The following is a 17,578-nucleotide window of genomic DNA, read 5'->3' as shown; positions in this document are numbered from 1 at the left end:
CTATGCCATCCTTGGCCTCACTGACGGATATGGGATGAGGATACGTCCCACCAATCTCTCTTTCATCTGTGCTGAAATTTGGCACTGAACCGGCCGAAGAACTTTTATTTTCTTGTGGTGGTGGTTTCAGTTATCAACACGTACCCACGCTTTCTGATTTGGGGCCCAAAAGAAACTCCCAAAGCAGTTCCTGTTCATCCTCTGGGGTGCACTCAGTTGGACTGAAAGATCGTGGCTGGAACATTTGAGAATTCTGAATCATTCAGAAATGCCAACGTTTTTTCCACTTTTTTTTTTTTTTTTTTTTTTTCAAAAGATCCTGTTGACTTCAAAACTAGGCTAGCGTTGGCATTTCCAGCATGGCTATGGTGGGCAATTCAGTAGGACTTTCTGCATATAGTTTTCTCCTGGGACATCTCACTTGTGCACGTGTGCTCCTGACATGAGAGGTTGCACTAACACTCTCCAGCAGGCTGGGATCCTGGGCCAAATCCTGCATTCGGGGAGGCAGAGAGATGTTTTTGTGTTGATCCCAATGGAGTGGGACTGGATCTTTATTTCCTTGACAAGGCTGGAAAACATTCGTTCTGTATCTTTCCCCTTCACACACATATTTTCTTTTCTTTGTAGAGTAAGTCATTTGTCTTTATCTCACCATTCACCTCCCTCTTTGATTGCAGTTAATGGAATTGTCACCTTTATGTACTCATGTGCCATTTCTCAACCTGTCTGGACTTTGGCCTCCAAAGGTTACCACTGCTAGTGAAGTAATATGATTAAGTGAGTCTTTTCAGACAGATTTATGCAAGATTTCTTCTCCAGCAAGTGTCACATCTAGTCTAGTTCTGTAAAAGAGAATATTTCAAAGATGCCAACTGTCATCTATAAACACTAAATTGTTCTGCAGTGCTGGTTGAGAGGACTGCAGGCCATATCAGAGCAAGGCTGATTTACGCTACCTGAAGCTGTAGCTTGAAATACGGGCTTTGGGTAATCACGAAAAAAAGAACATTCCTGTCTCACAGAAAGCACATTTAAAAGGGAATTTTCATTAGTTACTCTCAAATGAAAAGGTAAAAGGATACATTTTAAATGACTCCGTCCAAAATCTGGGAAAGGGAGGAAGATTGTATAAAGCAGTGCTAATTGAAGCAAAACTACAATGGTCTTGTGCTTCACTTAAGATACGTAAACCCACATCACATTTTCAGGTTTACATACAGATTTTGAAGTTGTAGGAGATACTCTGCACACATATCTACTCTTCCTGCATTTGATATGAAACAAAAATTAATCATCATTATTCTGCACTAATATAACACCTCTTAACCCTTAGCTTTCGGAATATTTCAAAGGAGTAATGGATTAAGTCTCATATGGACATGGGAGTGTTTGATTCTTTCATTTAAAAAATAGCATTTCCAGGACTGATTTTGGTGAGTGGAGGTCCTGTAACTGTTCTTGAAAATATTTTCATTTGTCACCCCACTTGGAATGAAATCATGCAAGGGCAAGAGAAGTGTAATGAAATGTAGAAATGTATTAAGGGAATGTTATGTATTTCAAAAATATATATTTTTTTATTTTTTTTCCCCGTATATATTTTTTCCCTATAAATTGAAGATGAAAAACACCTGGATAAACTGAGATACTAGTGTGATATAGATGTAAAAAAGGCAGTGTTGATCCCTGTCTGTAGCTAAAAGCAAGCATAGGAAATTATTATTGCCACTGTGCAAGTCACCAGCAAGACATCACTTTGAACATTATACGTGATGTTGGGCTGTGATCACTCATGTTTAGAAAATACAAATTCTGACTGAAACAAGTGCAGAGAAAGATTATTAGGTAGTCCAAACCTTGCTGCTATGAAAGAAAATGTAAATGGTTAATACATAACTTAGCAAAACAAGGGCTAAGAAGGGATTTAAGCAGTGTGTATAAATACACTGTGGGAGGAGAACAAGTGTTATTTGTATTAAAAGAAAGTGTCAGCCAGCTATGAATACACAGAAATCATAAAAATTATTTTTAATGAACAGAGGAATGGGATTCTGGAACAAAACAGTAAAGAAAGAAGATAGTTGGGGGGTGAAGAGCCAGAACTATAAACTGGAGCTCAGTGTGTTTATGGAAGAGTTTACAGGATTTGACTGTCAGGGATGGTAGAGGAACCCTTGTGTCCTTTTCCCCGGTTTCATTTTACTGCTTCTCAGTTGCACAAAACATTTTGGTAAATCCACAGTCACAGCACTTCGTTTTGGATCACTGAACTAACGTGAAACAGCTTGTGTCCATGCACTTTATACTTTCTTTGCGTGGCCCACTCCCCCAGTCAGACCAGTCCTTGCTGCTGCTAATTTTTCCCAAGGGCCAGGTCCCGCATGCTGGGACTGGTCTGACTCAGACCGTGATGTGCACAGCTCAGGACAGAGACATTTACATCGCGCTACAGGAGGTGCAGACCTCCCGGGGCGCAAAGCAGAGCATGAGAGCACAAACTCCCACGGCGCAGTGAGCTGACTCGGAGTTACAGCCAGGAGGGTGGTATTTGTTTTTAAACAATCTATTCAAAGCAAAACATTTGGACTAACACAAGGAAGCGATGAATATTTCAGTTTGGGTCTAATGTCCTTTCCCTCCCTGCCTAGATGCAAGGTATCCCCAACGGAAAGTCAATTTTCACAAAGGTTCCAGTTTTGTAAAATGCTGCTTTCTGTCAGAAAATCATTCCGACGGAAAATTACTAACTGGTGCTAATACGAAGTGACTGGAGAAGGGTTCAAAATGATTCAGTGGCCAAGCTGGAATGAGAACCCACAGCCCCTGACCGCTAACCCTGAGCTCTGACCACGAGACAACACTCATCTTTGCCTGAGCAAGGTTGCTCTCGCAGTATTTCTGCCTGGGCCGAAGTGGGGAAATTCTGGAAATGTTTCAAAAGAGATTTTTGTTCAAAGATTTCCTGACGTGGAAGATGAGGAGGGTATGTGGAGAAACCCTTGGTGGCCCCCCAGGGCCTCTTCAGACGGGCTTGGACATGGCAGCGTGAAGGCTTCCATCCACTCTCCTGAGGTGGGTGATAGAGGAAGGTGTCAGGGCCTGATCCTGTCCCCCATTTTGTGCAAACCTCACATAAACTCAGGGTTTATTCCTCACATCTGGGATTTTTAAAACAACTTTTTAGGTAAAACTCTCAAACAGAGTAACCCCGTGCAGAAGGGCTGGCTCGCACCTCGCCATCCTGCTTTATCTGTTTTACAAGTGATTATGTATTTATGGTCAAGTTGGGGAATGCTCATTTCAGGCATAACCTTCGGTTTGCTTCCTCGCGTTTATTCTTCCCCTGGCTCTCAGCACAGCTGCTAAAGCGAAACCCTCCAGCACCCTCCTATACGTCTCTGCAGTCCTGTAGGGCACTGGGGCTGCAGCTGAGATCCAGCAAATCCCCTTTAACAAACCGACGAGAGCCAAACCCCTCCCCTGCTGCTGCTTTATTCGCTTGGAAAGAAAAGAGAAGCACGGCTTCCTTTCCGAGGCAGGAGCGCTGGTACGGGCCGAATTCCTCACAGGGCACGGGCGGCCTCGCACACGCTGGAGCTTCGTGAAATGGCCGGGGCCGAGCTCGGCGCAGGGGCCCCCACACGAAGCAGCCGCGGCCCCCGAAGCCGAGCGGGGGAGGCCGGGGACGCCGCCCCCTCCCTGCCCGCCCTGCCCGGGGCCGGGGGCTGCGGGGGCTGCGGGGCGGCTCCTGCCCGGCAGCGGGCGGCGGTCGGGGCCCGGCCCTGCGGGGACGAGCCGAGCGCGGTGCTCCTGCCCCTGCCCCTGCCCGCCCCCGGGGCGGCGGCCATTAATGGTCGGGGCCCGGCCTCCCTGGAGAGCCGCGGGTTGTTTATTTTATTTATTTTTTTTAATTTTCTTTCAAGCTGGGGCCGCCCTGCGGCTTGTGGCACGGGAGCTCCCTTCGCTGCGCCCCCGGCCCACGTTGGCTGAGCATTTAAAGCGTGCTATAACGCTGTTTTATATAACGTTTGTGGGGTTAGTGTGTACCTATGGGGGCATTATAGGATTTACGTGCTGGTCTCCCTGCCCGGCTTCCCCAGCTCTGCTTTTCCTGACGTTTCTCAGAAGCACAGCTTGTATATAAAACCTAAATTAATGAGAATTGGCCTGCCCCTCACAGCCCCTCGGTGCCTACAGGCTGTGGCAGGATTGGGGTGCCAAACACGGGGCGAGGAGGCACCGGAGGGCTCTTGGGGTCCTCATTTCGCCTCCCATCAGTTCTCCTCTCACGGCCCTGCAGCAGGAGGCACCATTTTCTGTGCCGCCAGCCCCTCACTCTTTCACCTGCTTCAGATGGCAGTGCCCAAGTGACCTGGCGTAGGCACATGGGACACGTGTATCACTCGCTGCTTGCTTAATCCTTCAGATCCCAGGGAGTTCTCCTTAAATGTTTCTTGCCCTTAATGAAGGTGGTGGTTTCCAGGATTGTGTTCCCACTATCCCGTTGCTGCCACCGGCATCCTGTTGCTGCTCGCTACCCCTGCTGCCTCGTTTCTCCTCTCACAGCTCTGCTTTCTCACACCTTTGCAGGGCCGGCTCCTTTGTGTCACCCCTCTGGACACTTGTCCCGGTATTCTCGTAAAGCTGGGGGGCTGGCAGGGTGCCCACCCCAGTAACCTGATGGAGTTTACTCGTGCTGCGTGCCTCACGAGTGACGTGCCCGGCACCAGCCAGGAACCGGTGACCTTGCGGATTCTTCTCTTTTGAGGTGCCTGCGACTTGACAGATAGTTTAATAAATTTAGCAACAGTGCTTCTTCTCTGGAGAACACTTAAGAAACAAGTGTCAGGAAAGGAGAGGAGAGGGCTCTCTTTCCTCAGAGGAGCTGGGAAAGTAGTAAACACACGTTACGTGGAGGTGGTCTTCTCCTTTTTCATCCTCATGTATTCCCTTATCCTGGAAGACCGTCTGCTTAATTTATTGAAATTAACTTGTTTCTAAATGTATTGAAATACAGTACTGAAATGTACTGTAATTTGAGGTGTCTTAAATATTAATAACCCACTTTTCTACATGATTCTATGCTGGGATATGGCAAAAAAGTTGTCTTTTTCTTTTTTTTTTTCCTCTTGGAAGGGGTGACGGGAATAGGAGGATGGAAACGGAAAGCAGGGGGGATTGGATTCTTGAAGGTTCAGCTGTTCCCAGCTGTAAGAATTGGGGTAGAAACTAATTTATTGAGAGACTAAATAAACTAGGAATAGGCTGGAAAGTTTTTGTGTGTATTCTTAGCAACTTTTTTTGCTCTGTTGTGTGTTTCTTACAGGGATACACATAAGTTATCATCTAAAAATGTTAATTCTTTTGAATCATCCAAAATAAGTGTTCTCATACATTTTGTTTCTTTTAATTTCCTCAGTAAGTCTGTCTTCTGTCTTCCCATAAGCTCTCATTTAAGCCTTCTTTTGTTTCTGTTAGAGGCAGCTGTGCTACCTGAGAACCAGTAGGTTTGCAGGAGAGGATCAGAATAGCTCTCCTCTGTCCTGGTTTGTATCTTGTGTTTTTCTAATCACCCATGTTGAAATTTTTCCCTTGTGCTGGAATAGTGAAGTTTCTCGTATGCAAAACCAACACTAGTGGCACAGTGTCAGTAGAAATGTGTTTCAGAGTTTTATTTTCAGAGGGAAATCTCTGCCTAGCATTGTCTATTTTTTGGCTCTTGTTAATGCCTTCAGGTTGGTGTCTTGAGCTGCCTACCGTTTGCCCTCTGCATTTCCACTTGTGAAAGAAAAAGTACTGAGACCGTTCATAAAATAAAATTGGAAAATGTGTGACCCTCAGCTGTTTGAGGCAAGCAGGTTTACAAGCTGGTGGCTTCTGGGATGTTTTGAGAAAGTCACCAAAGGAAACTTACAGAGAAGGTTTGGCCTGATACCCATTTAGGCGTGTCTTTGTGGGAGTTTGAAATTATGGGACTGATAGGATCATTAAGAAAGCAGATTTTGCATTTATAAAAAGAAATCAAAAACACCCTCACTCCCCCAAAACTCTGTATGTGGGAAGAAGGAAGATAAGTCACTATTTTGAGATGAACAGATGTGATTCTTTAGAAAGAAATAAAAAAAAAAGGTTGTAGACATGTTACCCTTGTATGGCAGATATATCTAGATATCTGATCTATGTGCAGAATTTGTTTCTTTTAGCCTAGCCTCATTTGCTTGTAAGTGGTTGTGACAGGAACTTCAAGGCTAGTAATTTTAGTATTGTAGACCAAATAAATGTTTAATTTTAAAATGACAGATTACGTAGGGTTGTCAGTCCATGCTCTTCCCATGCAAGAGTGAACACATACTGTAGAGTAGACTCAGGATTCGGCTTACAGACATGTTTGCTTCTGGGCTGAGCATCTTGATAGAAGTGGTTTACAGCATGTCGTTAAAAATTGATTTCACTATTGCATCTACTACTGGCCTAAGTGTTCCAGTATCTGCCAGGAGTAATTATAGACAGTTGGTTCAGATGTTGCTTAAATGTGTAAGCCTTGATGGGAAAGGCAGTGGATTTCAGCCAAAATGCTAATTTTGATGTTTTGTCATTTCATAACGCTATGAACTCGGAACAAATTATTTTTGTACTGATCTACCGATACGTAATCGCACGGCTAGGGCCAAGTTCATCCTTGATGTAGCGCTGGGCACTACAAATGTGATTAAAGCTCGAGTATCAGCACTAACCTCAAGCTGACTAACTCAATATCTGCAGTAGCATAATGGCTCCTGCAGGATTCCAGGTAAGCTTATGTACCCAGCTCTGAAGCTCCTGATACCAAGCCTGGTTTGCTCCATTAATGCAGTTTAAACCTAGTGTGTGTGTGGTTATATGAGCTGTTCATGCCTTTCAAATTGCATTCTGTTCTGCACTATATTTTAAATTTTAAGCATTTTTTTTTCTCGTATTAACATTATTATGCTAGGGGTGCATTTCCTACTTAATTTTTTCTCTATGTTTCTGTTTTAACATGGAAGAGAATAAAAAATACAAACATTACAGTACAGGAATGTGCCCCTTTTACAGCTGATGAACTGATCCTGTTTAACCTGTCCAGAGGGGGTTAGGTTAGAGTGACAGGTAGATATGAATAGAAAGGATAAGAATAGAAAGATCTTCCTTTGCATTACGTTGAAAAGGATCAACCACTGGGATCGATAAGTTGTTGTGGAGCCCCGTACCTCTTCTCAGTCATGAAGCTACAATTTATGTAATAATCAGATTGTATTTTTTTCCCCTCACAGTCAGTGTAAAGAAGGATGGCTTCTTTCAGAGCTTCGAGCATTGTGCTGTGTCATCTGGGACACGTCGGATTGCCAGATCATTAGAGCAGCTTTTAGGGGGGCATGCAACTGCAGCATCAAGGAGAGAATGGATCTAAATAGGTTGGTGTGCGTGTATTGTATCCATTAATGTTTTCAGGGTGTGGAAGAGAAAGGGTGCAGCACTGTACTCTCTTAATTCCTTAGGTTTTCCTGCGTGGGAATTGTGTCTTGGTGTAGAGTGATCAACATTTCCTCTGCTTGACAAGATGTAGATTATGGCAAGCGTTCAAAATCCTGCAGACTTGAGAGTGCACCTGCAACGTTTGCAAGTGTCAGGAGTCTAATCCTGAACTACTGATGTGGGTGGCAGTTTTGCCACCGACTCCAGTGGTTTCAGGATCACACCGTGCTTTGGAAGTGGTGGTCCTGTCAAAGCAGGACCAAGATATCCCCGGAGAGAATTGGAGCTGTTGGATTTCCCCAGCAGCTTGTGCCTGCAGTCCTTGTCTCCATTTTCCGCGTTCCTGTAGCCCTTTGCTCAGCCTTCCCTTTCTCTGAGAGCTCCTGCCTGCAGCTGTTTCCTGCTGTGCTGGTGTTAGACAGTGGAGCAGAGAGGGAGCTGAACTCGCCTTTTTTGTGAGGTGTAGTTGCAGGCTTGGGAAGAAATGGAGCAGCCCAGCTTTACACTGTCAGGTTGGAAAGTCTTACTGAGGGAGAACCAGTCTGTGTTTGGCCTCTGACTGTGTGATCTCCTGATGGTTGCAGCAGAGAGCCTCTCGGGGTGCTCTGCAGCTGTGTGATGCCTCGCTCCCCCTTCAGAGAAAACCAGGGAGAGCCTTTGGTCTTCTCCAAGCACACAGTTGAGAGGAGCTCCTGGATTCCTCTGTTTGACACCCTGTGAGGGCCAACGTGCTGGGCATTGCCTGCAGGTTGAAATCCCTGACCTTTCAGAGGTGCCTCCATGCCCCCAAGCAGCACCTCTCTGCTCCTCTCAGTGACCACCAACACGTTGTCTTCGGTGAGCGTATGTGAGCAGTACCTCGGCGTGCCCAAAGCTGCCTGGGGCTCGTTAGGTGCTATTTATTAGCTATTACTATCATCTTGTAGTACTTACTGACACATCTGTGACCAAGCCATCTGGTCAGAGAGCAGAAATACGTATTTTGGTGGATCTGACCACCTTACACCTGGGTTTCGCTCATCACCCATGGTCTGTAGATAGCAGCAAGCCTTTTGGGGGCGATTCGGGGTGCTGATGGTGTCGTGGCTGCATTGAGCAGGTAGATATGAAATGACTGCTTCGTGTAACTCAGGAAGTTGGGCATATCAAACAAAGCCAGCAGGTTTCTGAACTGGCTTGCTCCGAACATCTGAAAGGACATTTTCTTGCATTGTTGACACGGAGCTTTATAACTCATTACCGCGGTATTCTGCAGTTGCAAGAGCTTCCCCGGATTCCAAAAGAGCACAAATAAATTTATAGAGGAAAAAGCCTTCAAGGTCTGTTAATCCTCAAGATAAAATTTCTGGCTCGGCCAGCGCCTCTACTGCAGATAGCTGGAGGCTGAGAGGTTGTCCTGGGGGAAGGATCAGCGTACGAGAAGGGCAGGCGTGTGCTTTTCTTGTGGCTTCTGCTCCTTGCGGAGGGATGCTGCTCTGGTCGGGCCTTTCAGACGACCCCTGTAGCCGTGTGCTGCTGTAATCAGGGCTCAGAAAATGCTGTTGCTCTCACTTGATTAGTGGTAGGGACTGTATCTTCCAGCCTGAGTTCGAGAGAGGGGCTGGGAGGAGAGCACAGTTCTCTATTTTAGCACCAATCTGTAACAGAGCAGATTCTAGAGAAAAACAACAACTCTGTTGTGCACTAATGAGCTTGGTATTTGTTGACAGTGGTCATGCTGACATCTTTCTGCTGTTCACGAGAGATCTACGTAGGCAGAAGAAACTGAAAATAAACGAATGTTGGATCTCATTTCTTAGAATGGTTTGCTTAGTCATTTTTACTTCCCTGTCCGTGTTACTTTTTTGTTGTTTCAAGTGACTTGGTTTGGTGTTGTGTGTTTCCAGCTGGAAATCAGTTACACGAGGACGGAGCAGGAGGCGTTGTGCCTTTTGTCAGAGGAGGTGGAAGTAGTTTGGCCTGAAAGTATTTAAAATACAAACGGTGAAATTAAAGGGCAGAAGGCGGTGATGAAGTAATGGTTTTGTCCTGAACACAGAGGGGAAAAAGACAAAAAGGATAGGAGAGACATTACAGCAGATTAGTACATAGTGAATTATTTATACAGGGGAAAAAAGGAGGTACTAGAAAGTAGAATATTTTCAGTCCTGTGATAGGATTTATTGAGGTAATGTTACAGTGTTGGGGTAGGGGGGCGATTGGGAAGGTTTGGAGGAACAATCTGGGTATGATGGGACCAGGTGCTGGGGCCATGGTTTTAGGCCTTTCCCCACTATGTTCAGCTGTTTCCTCTTTTTTTAAGATATGAGGCAGCCTCACAGAATTTACCACAGAATGGATATTTGATGGAGGATGTTTGTTTTTCAGTGAAGAAGACGATGATGAGCAGACTTTCTGCAGCTTGCTTTTCCTTGATTGCAGCTCTGTTGTTACTAGCACAGTGCTCACATTCCAAAGTCTGGGAGATCTCCTGCATGTAGGTGTTTCTGTTTGGGGAGGAGCAAGGGGAGGGGAGGTGTGCTTTTGTTCATTGTTTTTGTTTTGTTTGCTGGTGGATGGCTGAAAAATAAGTGTTTGTGGGTAGTTATAGCACAGTCCCTTGGGCATTTTAGGGTATTATTCTATATTAGTACTGGCCTTCAACACAGCAGGAGAATTCCCCGTGTGCACCCACTCTCCCACAGATATGCACCTTCTTTGTTCACATCGAAACAGGAATTAAAGATCCTGGAAGAGGAAAAGGAACTCACTGTCTTCAAGAAGAGATTGCCAGTCTTCTACCAGCAGTTCTGGTAGTTTACGGGAACCCTAGAAAGGCAACAAAATGTTGGATTTCCTACATAATGTCAAAAACGCTTCTTTCATTTTATCTTCTTTCTACAACTGACAAACAACTTTTTTTCTTTTTTTTTTTTTTTAAAGTATTTACATCTTTTCACACTAAGATTATGAAGCCTAATTTGAGCCTGTTAATCTTTTCCCGGTAATCCGCAGAAAAGCACAGCTGCACTACTAAAAACATACTGTTTATCCATGATCTCTGGGTCTGGGCAGCCTGCAGCGTTCCAAAAGATCAAAGTTTAAAGCAGACGTGCCAGTCCTTCCTAATTCCTTGTGTTTAATCTCATGATAGCCCAAAAGCTATACTTGCAGCTGATAAATACTTCTGCTGAGCTTCAGCCGGCGTGCTTGTGAGCGTGCAGCCTTCTTGTCCTGTAGCTTTAACAGAAAGGTATGTCCTGGCAATTTGATAACCATGAAATAAGGTAGGACAAACTGGATTTAGCAGTTGTAATGAAGCAGTCACTGGTTATTTAGTCATTCCTTTTAAATTAAAGTAAACAATGTTAAGGATTTTCTTTTTTTTTTATACATATAAAAAGAAATATTTTTGCAAATGAGCTTCACCCCTCGTTTTTTTTCATTGCCTATGTGGGAAAACTAGCACATTTGTTTAAGGATAAACTGGGAAGTCTGTGGTTTCCAGCGTGCACATTTTGGATAATATTTATACAGACTATTATTTAATGGGCCATATAAATATTTATCGTATGCTGCAGGCCTTTGATCATAAATGCCTGTTTGAAAAGCCATTCTGTCCCTGCTGTGATTTGCAAAGAAAGAGACCATTGCTTTTCTAGTGCTTGGAGGCAGTTTTGGCTTCTTGTCCTGGCTTAGTGGTTGTCGTCATGGCCTATAACATGGTTAAGCTGGAGATGTCTTTTTAAATCTCTTTTTTTCCCTCTCTCCTTCTCTTTCTGTTTGCAAGTTCAAATAATAACTTGTCCACATGATGCTCTAATTCTGCACTAGACAGCCAAAGCTCTGTTGAAGCTTCAGGGGTCTTTTATCTTGCTTGCTCTGCCTCAGATCCCTCACTGCTCTGTCGCAGTGTAGAGAGGCATCATCTGTTCGTGTTGTGTCTGGCGAAGGAGCTGTCATAGACCAGATTCCTGTTTAACTGAGAAAGTGGGGGAAAAAAAGTGTGTAAAGGGTAGTGGTGTAATCACCACACATTCCACCACCTGGGAAGTCCATAAATATCATCGTATCATCCGTGCATCAAATATTTTGTTAGGAATACTGTGCTCGAGGAGTTGATCTGTCTGACTGGGCCTTTAGGACTTTTGGTTTCTTCTGGTTCACTGTTCTCCTTGTGATTATACTGACTGCAGGATGTGCATGCTAAGAATCCGACAGACACAAAATGCAAACCAAGGTTTTATTGCACAACAGAATTTTAGATGCATGTGGTAATAGATGCTGGTATCCAGATTCCAAACCAGCAAGTTTGTGCTGGGACCTTCTCCTAGCTCTCCACTCCTTTGCTTTGTTTCTGAGTTGGAGCCTCCTCTTGTGCCAAAGGAATATTCTGTAAACAAAATCGAATGAGAACATTCCTCTTTGAATTCCCTATAAAGTACTTTAGCTAAAGATTTTCAGCCAACCTCACCACTGAGTTCTTAGGTTCTCAATTCATAGCTTGAGGCAGAGTCCCTGGCTGGTGACACTTTTGACCTAGAGATGACGGTGCTTTTTGTGGGCCTGCTTGACAAGTAGGTGAAATACCAAGGGGCTGGTATTCCAGAAAAACCCTTGGCATCAAATGATGTTTCTGCAAACAGATCAGATCCTAATTTAGAGACACTGTACTTTGAGCTGCTTCGGTAACTGAGCGCTTGCTGTGCCTGAAAAAAAAGCTTAATGTTTACTTTTAGCCTTTTTCTATGAGTTATCAAAGCATTGCTTTGTAAATCTGGATGATTTTTACTCAGAGAAAAAGCAATTCCAGTAGGTTTGTGGTACTTCTTGTTTGAAGTCTGTCACTTAACAATTCTCGCTCGTTGTCCATTAATTTAGAGAAATAAAATAGTGTATGTCCATAGACTGATATGTGCTGCTTGAGCATTGAAACAAACTCCCTCACACATGCGCATCCTGGCTGCTTAGTAAGGAAAAAAGAAAAGTAAACATTACATGGGCTGATTGAGTTCCAGGTTTCAAATGTTTGTGGGAAGAATCCAATGCAAAGCCGTAATTTTAAGTGCTGAGTAGGAGGTACTATGAGCTTAATTCTCTAACATCTGTTAAATTTGTTCTCGAAGTAGCAAAACACATTAATAAGCTAAAATCAAGGCTGCCATACAGGGAAGAGAAATGAAAATCTGGAGTAATCCTGTGTGTGTGAGAAGGAGGCAGGATGTAAAGCATTCCTTTTGCTGTTGGTGTTCTGTGAAAAGTAAGAAAGATAAATTTGCCTATGTCAAAAAAAAAAAAAAGAAAGAAAAAAAGAAATCTTTGCAACTTGTGGTTTATTCTCTTCTTTTTATGAGTCAGCAGTTAAAGGCAGAGCCAAACTAGGGAAAAAACAGGGAAATTCATGAGATAGTAGCAGGACCAGCTTTGTGCAATTTCTTCCTAACAGTAAGATTTCTTGCAAGCAGCATCTGCAGCCAGCCCGTTAGGCTTTGAGGAGATTGAGTGCAAAATGAAGAAGTGACCATCATCTGTTGAGCAGAATGTCTTAAAACTCCTTTTACAGCCAAGGGCTAAGAGGAAAAGGCAGAGTGCTGTAAGTATCCCCAGCTGACAGATGCAGTATTAATCACTGATATCGGGAGAATTGTCCTCTCCGTGACAGAGGCATTAGCTTTTGTTAGTCTGACCAGGTCACAGAGCCAGGGCCAAGAAAATAAAGTGAGCTTTCTTGCCAATATTCCTAGGTGTTAGACTCATGGCACACCATTATTTTTAGCCGCTTGCTCATCGCTTGAGCAGATGACCTTGCTTTAGCAAGATTAGTGTGCGTTGCACCTTCTGGGCAGGATCAGAAGGCTGAGAGTGCTTAGTGTTCCCATCAGTGCTGCCCTATACTTTCTAGCTTTGATTTTTTTTTAGTTTTTGGTATTAAAAACTATCAGTGTGTACAAATTCCTCTAGCAACCCTTCCATGCGCCTACCTCAGTGCACGCAGAAAGCTGTGTGATAGCTGCTTTGGACTGAACTGGACTGCCAAGGAGCTTTGGTGGGGGACCAGAGCTCCCTCGTGCCAGTGCTGTCCAAAGGACAAAAAAAAACAAATGGTCCTGGGCCCACAGTGATGGCAGTCAGAGCATGAAATGACAGGTTTAGGCAGCACAAAGCGATAGTATGGGACAGATTGTGACTGCAGAACTCGCAGACTAAACAGATTTCCAAGAACCACTTAAGGGGACAGGATGGAGGGAAGCTGGCTGGATGAGTAGATTTTGTTAGCCAAGGCCATTGGCTTATGGTGTTTTAACTGCAATTGCAACATTGTCCTAATTCAGCTGTTATGCTGCTTAATTATCGTACAGGATGGTGCATGGGTTGTGAGTTCTCTGAGGCAAGGGAAAGCCTTTTTTACCTTTATTTTTCTTTGTTATTTCACCTCTGACCCTCAGTGATAACAGATTTGTAGTAGCCATCAACAGCAGTGGCTAGAAGCCAGCCATAGATGTGAACAGCCACTTGGGTTGTTCCAGCCCTATGTTCAAACTGACACCCAAGGATAGAGCTTGACCTGTACTGAAGATAATTCATAGGAAAATAGAGATCTGTTTTCCCATTTTGTAGGAGTAAAGCAAGTAAAAAGCATTGCTTCCAAAATGGGAGTATAATTTACATGGCTATACAATCAGCTGTTATTGTGTAAAGGTAGAAAGAGGGATTTCAGAGTTCTGGGTTTCAGTGCTTGCTATTGCATTTGGGGTATACTTTGGCACTGAAGTTAGTTATTTCCAAAAACCATGCACAGGATTAATTTGAAATGCGAATATCCTGTTGTTCTACTAAGCGATATTTTTCCAATCTTTCTGCCTCTGCCCACGTTCCTAAACAACCCATCTTCCACACACAGATGTAATCCGGGTCACTTCTTTGGGATAGATGGAGTGTTTTTTTACAGAGCCCTTTCGGTGCTCTCTAAATGGATTCATCAAATGATAGTTGATCCTTTCATTTTCTGGAAGTCAGAGACTAAGTGTCAGCTGAGTTCTGCATGTTTCAGAGGCTTGATAGGAGATTCATGTAAGCACTTGTCTGACCTATGAAATACGTTGTATCAGCTCTTAATTAGCATTTTCCCAGCTTGATTAGATGTAAATGTTAACTATTAATTAAGGACAAACTGAGAAATTAAGTACAGTGCATTTGTCACTATATAAAATGTCATCTATTTAAGCATAATATAGTGAAGCAAGCAACTTGTTATGAATAATTAAACTGATTAACTTGAACTCACTTTGTTCTTGTAGGTTGTGAGAGAGCAGGCACAGATTTCCTGGGATACTCCTGTAACTCAACAAAATAATTTCAGCAAATTATTCTCTGAATGTCTAAAATGGTGCGGAGTCACGGTGGATAGATAGATCTTAAAAACCTAAGCAGTTAATTTCTCCTTTTTTTTTTCTTTTTTTTTTTTTCTTTGTAGGGCTCAAAAGTAGGTAATATGTCACTTAGTTATTTTAATTACCAACATGACACCACTTTTGGGGGGAGGAGGAAACCGTTTTCAGATTCTGCAGAATTCAGCCTGACTCACTGTCATGTTTGTTGGCTCTATGGGAGGCACCAGCTCCTGGCTCCTCATTCCTCTTCAGTTTGGGGTTCAGTGCAGCCAGGCACGCAACCCTTTTTTTTTTTTTTTTTTTTTTACCAGTTCAGGGGTATAATTTGTTTGCATGAAGGCAATGACATGTCCCTGGTGTTACTTTCAGCCTTGTCCACAACTGAATCCAATTGACGAGTTATTAGCAGCTTCCCCATTGATGAGAGTTGAGTTTGAATCCATACCTTTTCCTTTGCTTACTGTCTCCTTCCTTCTACTTCCCTTTATGTAGAGGTGGTACTGTATGGCCACTGCTCAATTCCTTGATTGTGTAAGTGCATGAATTTTATCATAGCACTTGTGTTCTTACAAGTGAATTTACAATTTGCTTTTCAGGAACTTCTACGCCTTGCAGCATATCTGAAAACATTTGAGATAAAACAGTACACGTAGTGCAAGACTTGAAAACTCAAAGTAATTTAAAAATGTCACATGAAGATTTGCTAAAAAAGATACCAAACAAAGCACTTGTACAGCATCTCTCCTGTCCTGTTCAGTACATAGTCATTTTATCTGTTTTTTAAACACTTTTTTTGTGTGTGTTTCTTTTTTCCTCACAGGTTTTATTAAAAATGCACAGCAAGAAGCAAACTTCAGTAAAATACTACGTTGGAATTGATGTTGGATCAGCAAGCGTTCGTGCAGCTTTGGTGGACGAGTTTGGGACAGTAGTGGCGCATGCAGAGCAGCCAATCCAAATCTGGGAACCCCAGCCAGACCACTACGAGCAATCCTCTGCTGACATTTGGGCTGCCTGTTGCACAGTCACCAAGGTATCTGAAGAAAAAGAAAGTGAAGGAGATCTGTCTTGTAGGCAGCACTTCAAGTTATGAGAGTTCGAAGTCTTCCAGTCACTGGCCTTTAACATCCAATCCTGAAGGTGCTACGTTACTATTTAACTTGTAACCACCTTTAGGCATTTAAGGTACTTTAGGGTATGGCTCTTGTAGCCTAACATCTGTTATGTAGGTGGGGAGCTGAAAGCCAGGGTGATACAGTTAAAAAGAGGATGAAAGCCCTTCCTTTGTGCTGTTAGCTCTGAGGAAGGATGTACCCACTGCCTTCAGGATTCACATCAGGGTTTTTTGATTCACTGGTATTATGTTCTAGCCACAAGACAATTCTTTAGAGGACACAAGATTGCTCAGAACCTGATAATGCATACATTTAGAGGAACACACTGTGCTGCACTGGAGTCACAAGCTCCTTTATTTATTGTAGAGAAGTTGCAGTTGGGTTTGTGGATGGTGCTCTGAGGGAGACCGTCTATCACATGTGATGCCTGTCCAGTGTTATAAAGCCAAAATAAATTATATGTGTTTTTGGATGGCATTCAGCATAAAAACAGACTGAAATAAACCTTACTATACAGGAAAATCTCCTTGGACCCTCTGATCCAAGCCTGTATGTGCTGGTGGTAAAAGTAAATTACTGACCTTGTTTTGCAGCGTACATGTGAGCCATTTTATGGCTCTTAATAAAGCCCCAGCCTGCTCCATGATCTAAGGTTGTTTTTTTAAATATTCATGATATGCTTGGTACTTTGCAGATGGACAGTTCACCCATTCTCTTGGTATTGATCAGCCTTTTCAAACATTAATGAGCTTGGCTCGGCAGAAATGCCCTGAGATGAAGGAGACGAGGTGAGGGGAAGGGAAGGGAAGGAGCAGTGTGGCAGGAGTGATAGGGGAGGGAAGGGCAGATGGATGTTAGAGCAGAGCAAGTCTTTTATTCTGCTTATTTGATTTTTCTCATTGTGAATTGCTTTGTTCTTGCTCTTAAATACAATCTATGGAATTAAGCAATGAAATACGGTCTTTGGAACTATAGCTTTACAGAGCCAGTAAGACACTGGCACTGCAGCAAGTCTAGTGTCATTATAGTACTAATTAAGGTAATGATATTTTTATTGTTGCTGAGAAGTGGCAATTTATTACTGTGTTACATTTTAGGTGTCTTGCAACCTCACTTGGCACTTGATCCATTTGGGTGTTGTACTTCCTTTTTTTCCCAGTGCTGCTGGAAGCCGTGAATTAATAGCAGAGTTTTTGAAAAGGAGTGCATTACAGAGTTATTACTGCTACAGGTTTTAACCAACTTGACAGAAATTTATTTTTGGAGCCCTTCACCATTGTAGGGCAAAGAGCTGTGGCACAGTATTACCAGAGCAGTTCTAGAAGATGATTCACTTCACAGGTGGTAACTGAGTGAAGTAACTGATGGAAGCGCTTAGCCCTAACCCTCTGTCCAGGTTTCACATGGAGCTTAACTCAAAACTCTTATAAAAGAGATAAAATTAGCAGTTCAAATTTTCTGCTAGTTTTATTTTCTGAAATTGTTGTGCTTCCTGCTTTCATCCAGGGCTGTGGCTAGTAAGATTTTAAAGCTATTAAAGAGCTTTTAATGGAGCTTAATCTCTAAATTTTTGGAGTTTGAGCTTGTAATTTAAAC

At 43.2% G+C, this 17,578-nt stretch overlaps 1 protein-coding gene across 9 annotated transcripts in view; it reads left to right on the top strand.

The window, feature by feature from the left end:
- The first annotated feature begins 3,396 nt into the window (after positions 1-3,396).
- FGGY (FGGY carbohydrate kinase domain containing) overlaps positions 3,397-17,578 on the top strand; it is a 137,369-nt gene continuing 123,187 nt past the window's right edge. For 4 of the 9 annotated variants that reach the window (XR_011099016.1, XM_068690941.1, XM_068690948.1 and 1 more), the window contains exon 1: positions 15,688-15,900. Coding sequence is in view for 8 of the 9 variants with exons in the window: in XM_068690941.1 (XP_068547042.1) it covers positions 15,700-15,900 (201 nt within the window). In the remaining variant the exon portion in view is untranslated. Of the gene's footprint in view, positions 3,551-4,614; positions 4,772-9,837; positions 9,974-10,199; positions 10,290-10,575; positions 10,730-15,687; positions 15,901-17,578 lie in introns of those variants that run through there. The other 5 variants (XM_068690944.1, XM_068690946.1, XM_068690947.1 and 2 more) reach the window with 5 other exon arrangements.

The sequence above is a fragment of the Anas acuta genome, chromosome 8 (assembly GCF_963932015.1).
Source record: "Anas acuta chromosome 8, bAnaAcu1.1, whole genome shotgun sequence".
NCBI classification, from domain to species: Eukaryota; Metazoa; Chordata; class Aves; order Anseriformes; family Anatidae; genus Anas; species Anas acuta.
Note: the sequence above shows the minus strand (reverse complement) of the source record. Positions and strands in the feature narration are given on the sequence as shown.